Source organism: Brachyhypopomus gauderio, unplaced genomic scaffold, assembly GCF_052324685.1.
Source record: "Brachyhypopomus gauderio isolate BG-103 unplaced genomic scaffold, BGAUD_0.2 sc86, whole genome shotgun sequence".
NCBI classification, from domain to species: domain Eukaryota; kingdom Metazoa; phylum Chordata; class Actinopteri; order Gymnotiformes; family Hypopomidae; genus Brachyhypopomus; species Brachyhypopomus gauderio.
This window is the reverse complement of record NW_027506907.1, coordinates 1,160,403-1,167,902: the sequence shown is the minus strand read 5'-3', so window position 1 is coordinate 1,167,902 and position 7,500 is coordinate 1,160,403. Positions and strand designations below refer to the sequence as shown.

The 7,500-nt window shown below is 45.6% G+C and overlaps 1 protein-coding gene across 1 annotated transcript in view; it reads right to left on the bottom strand.

The window, feature by feature from the left end:
- usp34 (ubiquitin specific peptidase 34) overlaps positions 1 to 7,500 on the bottom strand; it is a 68,756-nt gene that overhangs the window by 21,446 nt on the left and 39,810 nt on the right. The window contains 14 exon segments of the mRNA XM_076991833.1: positions 938 to 985; positions 1,093 to 1,168; positions 1,350 to 1,414; positions 1,539 to 1,634; positions 1,774 to 1,827; positions 1,978 to 2,056; positions 2,315 to 2,465; positions 2,781 to 2,953; positions 3,621 to 3,715; positions 3,893 to 3,970; positions 4,104 to 4,160; positions 4,415 to 4,561; positions 4,772 to 4,837; positions 6,592 to 6,755. Of these exon segments, the coding sequence (XP_076847948.1) occupies positions 938 to 985; positions 1,093 to 1,168; positions 1,350 to 1,414; positions 1,539 to 1,634; positions 1,774 to 1,827; positions 1,978 to 2,056; positions 2,315 to 2,465; positions 2,781 to 2,953; positions 3,621 to 3,715; positions 3,893 to 3,970; positions 4,104 to 4,160; positions 4,415 to 4,561; positions 4,772 to 4,837; positions 6,592 to 6,755 (1,349 nt within the window).

Sequence of the window (7,500 nt, the reverse complement as noted above, 5' to 3'; positions counted from 1 at the left end):
AAAGGGAGGGGTTACTTATACTTGTACTGGAGTAATGTTTTACCTTGGGGTTACCTGTACTTTAACTCAAGTATGTGGTTTGTGTACTTCATCCAGCACTGGTGGTATACAGTGTGTAGTGTACACTGTACAGTATATAGTATACTGTATAAAGAATATTATGTAGTGTACACTGTACAGTATATAGTATACTGTATAAAGAATATTATGTAGTGTACAGTGATGTCAGTAACGCGTTACTTAGTAACTTAGTAAACGCGCTACTCTAATCTTACCACTTTTTTCAGTAATGAGTAATAGAACTATTTCCAGTCTAGTAATCAGATTAAAGTTACTTATCCAAGTAACTGTGCGTTACTATTTTTATTTTCCTTAGTAAAAATATAGATTTTTTCTTTATTCTTGGCCGTTATACTTTTGAGTCTGACCGTAGCGCTCGACTCCATGGTATGGTATGGTAATGGTATTTCGTTGCACAACAAATAGCGGTCTGACCGAATAGTTCACTTGCATTACGTTTACAAATATATTTACAAATAATACCACACAGCGACACAAACGTAATGTCAGGAGATACATTGTTACTGTCAAAAATACACTTACAATAAAGTGAGTATTGGAAAAACTCATTTTGCTGCTGAATGTAACTACTAAAGTAACTTGCAATCTAACGTAGTTACTTTGGAAAGGAAAAAAAAAAGTAATATGTAACGTAACTAAGTTATTTTTTATCAGTAATCGTATTACTTTTTCAAGGTAACTAAGCCATGACTGGTAGTGTACAGTGTGTGCAGAGTGATTTATACTGGCTGTTTAATTACTTGTGTATTGTGTATAGTGTGTAGCGTGAACCCCTGACTATGTTATGCTGTGTGTAGTGTTGAGGGTAGTATGAAACAGGGTGTAGGCTGTAGGGTGTGAGACTACAGGACGTTACCTTTTCTTTGGAGTGGATGAAGGTCTCCAGGACAAATGATGTGCTAAGCTACAAAGTCGAGAGGGAAACATTAGCAAACGTAATGGATCCAAAATGAAGCTCCCAATAAACAGCCCATAATATCCCCAACTCGGAAACACCTCGGAAACGCTCACCTTGGCCGTCATGAGGGAGACGGCCTTGGGGTCGGGTAACGTGCTGGGGATGCTGCTACACACCTGCCACATGAACCTGCACACACGCACACACACACACACACACACACACACACACACACACACACACACACACACACACACACACACACACACACAGAGGCCACCGCTGAGGGCCGCGCTCCAACGCTCGGGCTGGTCTGGGACTAAGTGAGTGGGGTTAACAGGTGTTCTGGTGGTGGGTGTGCAGGACTGACCCAAAGTAAGTGTGCTCAAAAATGTTCTTGTCCTGTAGAAACTGCATATTGTCGTGCCATATCCACTATGAAGGAGAGAAAGAGGGGGAGGTCCCGTGAGTTAGCCGACGTCTGTGGCCTGGGCTGAGAGTTAAGAGGCCTGAGAGAGAGAGAGCGAGAGAGAGAGCGAGAGAGGGTGCATGTGGCTACCTCCAGAAGATCAGGAGAAACATCAAAGCAGAAGTCTTTCCCATTCTCCTCCTCAGGCTCCACTCTCTTATAGAACAACATGTAGGCACTGTGGGTCTGAAAGAGGGAGGGAGAGAAAGAGGGGGGGCGGGGGGGGGTAGTGGTGTTGGGTAGGCGGTAGGGAGAAGTTAAAGACATTAGTGATTTGTCTAAGCAAAGACACTAAAAGAAGAAAAAGAAGAAAACTTTCATTTACTTTTTCAAAGGAGAAGTCCATGAATTTATCGGTGACCGAGTCATACGTCTTGGTCTGAAAAGAATGAGAGAAAACGGTCTCACGGCTACCTCTGGGTTCCTCAGAAACTCACAGACCCTCCTAGTACTGAGAGGTCTGGAGTGTCAAAGCCACACACACACACACACACACACACACACACACACACAACGTGGCGTGTTGTACCGTCATCTCTCCTCCGAAACACTCGGACGCCAGCTGGGCAGAGTCAAAGGGCTTCACCTCCGCGTCATTAAACAGGTACCTGACAGGAAATGACATCGGCATGAGACAGCAAAACACCAAGTAACAAGCAACACAAACAGGAAATTAGTGTTAGAAGACCAGAGTTACTACATACAAATGATGTAGCAAGCTGTTACAGTTCAATCTAAAATGAAACATTCTTAACAATAGGGAAAGGGAAAATAAACATTCCATAAAACAAACAGTTCAAGTTTGTTTCAACCTTCGTGTGGACTATATGGGCTAAAGCCCTTGCTAAGCCACTCCTCTTCCTCACCACTTGTTGTTACGGTAAGCGTGGGGGTTGACGATGTCTCTGATGAAGCTGTAGTAATGTCCTCCGTCCGCTGTGCCCGTGTGCACGGTAACGCCAATCAGGTCGTACTCGTAACTCTCTGCCACCTGGCCAACGCCGTCATCACGGAAACCTGACAGGACACAACGAAGCCGCCACAGTCATGGACCATTTATTACAACTGGACGAAATAACTGGTTTAGGTAATGAACTAGTTTAGTTTGTTAAAAGAGAAAAAACTATAGCCATATGAAGCTCTGGTCTGCACCATGTTTTGCGCTGTGATCTACTATGACGCTCCAGGACTGTACAGAGTGCTGACTGTCCGGCCCAGTAAATGGAACACAGAGATGACGCCTGCCCCTGCTGCCCAGGGGCTCGGAGACACCGACCTGACCACGCCTCCCTCTATTGGGCTGCAGGTGAACTCCACGGGGGCGTTACATACCCTCCTTCCTGTCGCCCTTGGCCATGAGGAAGTCCTCGGTGTAGGGCGTCATGTCGAGGCGCAGCGGGAAGGAGAAGTGGGTGTTCACCTTCTCCTTCATCATCGTCACCATGTTGAAGGTGTAGCGCATGGTGTTGAAGCTCAGGATGCGAGGGAGCTTCTTGAAACACGCCCTGCGGGACACAACAGGGTAAATCACACGCCCTGCGGGACACGACAGGGTAAATCACACGCCCTGCGGGACACGACAGGGTAAATCACACGCCCTGCGGGACACGACAGGGTAAATCACACGGCCTGCGGGACACAACAGGGTAAATCACACGGCCTGCGGGACACAACAGGGTAAATCACACACCCTGCGGGACACGACAGGGTAAATCACACGCCCTGCGGGACACGACAGGGTAAATCACACGCCCTGCGGGACACGACAGGGTAAATCACACGGCCTGCGGGACACAACAGGGTAAATCACACGGCCTGCGGGACACAACAGGGTAAATCACACGGCCTGCGGGACACAACAGGGTAAATCACACGGCCTGCGGGACACAACAGGGTAAATCACACGGCCTGCGGGACACAACAGGGTAAATCACACGGCCTGCGGGACACAACAGGGTAAATCACACGGCCTGCAGGACACCACAGTGTAAATCACACGGCCTGCAGGACATATGTATTTACATTATCCAGTAATGTATTTATAATGTATTTACATTACTAAATATCACCAAAATCCTTGTACAGGTGGTCTTACAAATCCCAAAGTAAGTCGTTGAGTTAAATATGAGGAGCTGGCCGTTTGTAGGCCAAAAGGGGGCTTCTCTGACATACCGCTTCTCAGCCCGCACTTTCTTGCCACACTGGGAGCAGGTGTACATGTTGTCTCCCTCCAGGGTGTCTTTGATCGTCACCTCATCCAGAGACTCCTACACACACATTAAAGTGAAGAGTACATATGCGCTTTGTTTGAAACCTTTTAACCTTCAACACTGTATTATTAATGTGACAATGGAGTAGTGAGAGTAGTGCATTAGAGCTCTAATGAAAGATTTGTTATGGTGTGTGTGTGTGTGTGTATGTGTGTGTGTGTGAGAGAGACTCACATAGATGTTCTTCATGTCAGCAACCTGACACCTCACAGTGTAGAACTCCTCTGCCGTCTGACTCACATGGTCACAGTCCTACAGAATGAGCCAGAACACACACTGAATGTCCAGACTGGACCCCCCACCATAGCCCCATACACACACTCACACACACACACACCCTGCTCTCTAGCAGCAGCTGACCAAGTGTGTGTCAGTGTTCACTCACCAGGGAGACCACGTTGTTGGTGATGACTCCTCCAAACAGGGTCTTGACTGTGTTCTTCTGTAAGAGGAACCGCACGTTGAGGCATGCACCTTCATCCCCCCCCCACCCCCCAACTCCTGGGATGTGGTTGCCCTGGTAACCAGCTCTTCCCCAGCATCATATGCAGGCCTTATCCAAACACATGCACATCCTCTCCACCAGAGGGAGCTCTGACGGCTCAGACCACATGGGTGAGGGAATGGAGAGAGAGAGAGAGAGAGAGAGAGAGAGAGAGAGAGAGAGAGAGAGAGAGAGAGAGACTGTAGACGCACCAGCTCAGGGCTCATCTCCTCGATCTTGGTGATGAGGTCAGTGAAGAACTCAGTCATGTCCTTCTGCTCCCCCGTGTTGAGAGGCTGCTTGTCCATGGTGTAGGTCTTACAGAACGGCCTAGGGTTATAGGCCTTCCTCTCGCTCTCCTACACACACACACACACACACACACACACACACACACACACACACACACACACACACACACACACACACACACACACACAATATAAACACCAGTAAACCAAAAACAGTAAAAAGCTGATCATGTTTCTGACAGAAACCAGCTGTAAACACCTGAGAACTACACTTGTGTGTGTGTGTGTGCATGTGTGTGTGTGTCCCCACTGGCTCACCATAAGATACGTGAACATTTTCTGCAGTTCCAGCAGCGTGGTCTTATGCTTGATGTCTTCTGAATACTGTAAACCATACAGGAAGAGAGACAGAGAGAGTGAACCTGACTGTGTATGTACTAGAGTTGTCAAAAAAATCGATATATCGATACGTATCGATACTGAACATTCTGAAACGGTACAATACTCGTTTGCCTTAAGTATTGATTCTCTTTACATAAAATGCGCTTTCGTTTGTCCCACCCAAGCTGCCGTAATGCACAGGACAGTTTTTAATGCTAATATGGCAGCTAAAGCAAACGCAGTGCTGTTGGATTCGAAGCAGATACAGATGGAAAACCGAAGGACATGAACAAGCCCGTTTGCAAGCGGTGCTTTTGGAACATTTCAACGACGCTAAAGCCTGGTTGAGTGACCATAGCGCTCGACTCCGTGCGCACCTCGCGCGAACCTCCGCGAGCGGTGGAGGCTTTATACTTTCCGCTTTGCAGTGTTGTCCAAAACTATATGTGGTAGTATAAAAGAAACACCCCTCAAAACAGGGGAATGAACACTTACCTGACGAATTTTAATGCTGCTTTGTGTTTCAGTGTGTTTCAGGTTTGAAAAGTGCTGCAATTTAGGCTAAAGTACTTGAAAATGTTGAAATTGTAACTACTTTGTTTCACAACAAATATCTGTCTGACTGAACAGTTTTCTTGTTAACAAATACGAGCCTCTTGTAATTCCAGAATGAAACATGAGAGAACGTGAAGACGTTAAGATTGGGCGTTTTGAAAATAAACAACCATTAAATAATGTGATTAAAAGCGCAATATTTCTAATCATTTCGAGTATATGCATAAATATTTAACTTAATTAAGTTTAATGTGCTGGGAAATATTGGTACAAATGCTTGAATTGAACCATGCAAACATGACTTTGTTCATTGCGCTGAGGCACGGCGCGCGCAGTTACAAAATTCGAGAGGTGCACGACCTCGCGTTCACCGCGCTTCAGCGAGATGAACAAAGTCATGTTTGCAGGGTTCATACACCTTGTGGAATTCAAACACTTGTATGTCACTTTCAAGGTCCATTTCAATATTTCCCAGCACGAGCAAAGACACTTTGTCAGACGTTCAAAAGACGTCTACTGAAAAGCCAGAATGAAAGTTTTAGCGACGTCTTTTTTAAACGTCTATTACTGCCGTTCAGTTGCAGTTTTTGCACGTCCTGACATCCAATAAAGGTCCTAGTCAGACGTTCAGATAGATAACTCGTCATAGTCGTTCATGTTAAGTTAAAAGGTTAAGGTCCTAGTCACACTGTCAGATTTTGAACCAGTTTTGGGTCTGGACTGACCGACGTGATACAGACTTGATTTTAACGTCTTTCTGACGTCGCATGTTTGTTGGGATAAGTTAAATATTTATACATATACTCAAAATTATTCGCTTTTTTATCACATTATTTAATGGTTGTTTATTTTCAAAACGCCCAATCGTAACGTCTTCACGTTATCTCATGTTTCATCCTGGAATTACAAGATGCTCGTATTTGTTAACACAAAAGAACTGTTCAGTCAGACAGATATTTGTTGTGAAATGAAGTTACAATTTCAAGCATTTTCAAACACAAAGCAACATTCATTTGTTTGTTTATAAAAAAAATAAAAAGGCTTTAAAACGGAAATTAGCACCGTATCTGACTTTGGTATCGAAAATGGTATCGAATTTCAATTTTTTTAAGTATCGTATCGAAGTTGTAATTCTTAGTATCGTGACAAACCTAGTATGTACATGTGCACACGTGTGTGTGTGTGTGTGTGTACACACTCACTTTAGCAGTGAAGACAGCCTGTCTGGCCTCTGGGATCATGTAGAGCTGCTGGATGGTGGAGGCCAGGTAGCAGGTGGCCCCCAGGTTGGTCAGTCCCACGAACCGACACTCGGCCCTCACGTCATCGTGCGGCCAGTAGTCCCATTTATACGGTGCGTGGGAGGCTGAGAGAGCGAGAGAGAGAGAGAGAGAGAGAGAGAGAGAGAGAGAGAGAGAGAGAGAGAGAGAGAGAGAGAGAGAGAGAGAGAGAGAGAGAGAGACAGAGACAGAGACAGAGACAGAGACAGATGTGCTTCATTACACGGCAGACAAACCAGCAAAATTCTACTCCTCGGCATTTAGGGAACATGTGCACGTATGTTTACAAACACACCATTGTGTGTTGACGCGTGTTAGTGTATGTACGCATTTGACATGGTTAATCACGGTACTCTGTTATCCACTCTTTGTTCTGGGCATCGTTAACTCAGCCAAGCCAATCACGTCCTACCCAGCACGCATGTCTAAATGCACTTGAAGGAACCGGGGCTACATTGTCAGTCTATGGGGTGTGGCCCCCCAGAGTGGTGTGGCCCCCCAGAGTGGTGCGGCCCCCCAGAGTGGTGCTGTAAGGTCATGTAGAGCATGAAGGTTTGATAGTCTCACTAACAACACAGGCTAGGCATCTACACCCTAGTCATATTCCTTCAATTACACTCGTCCTTCGCTCATCTACCTATAATAAAGTATCTACAAGATCTTACTTATATGCATGTACAGGTGCGCGTTTCCTTTACCTTGAATGCTTTACCTGCATGTGTATATGTCTTCTTTCTTTTCTATCAAAAACTCTGGAGCAAGCAGTCTATGACCAATTATCTCTTTTCCTCACCCAGAACCAACTCCATGATCCTAATCAGTCTGGCTTCA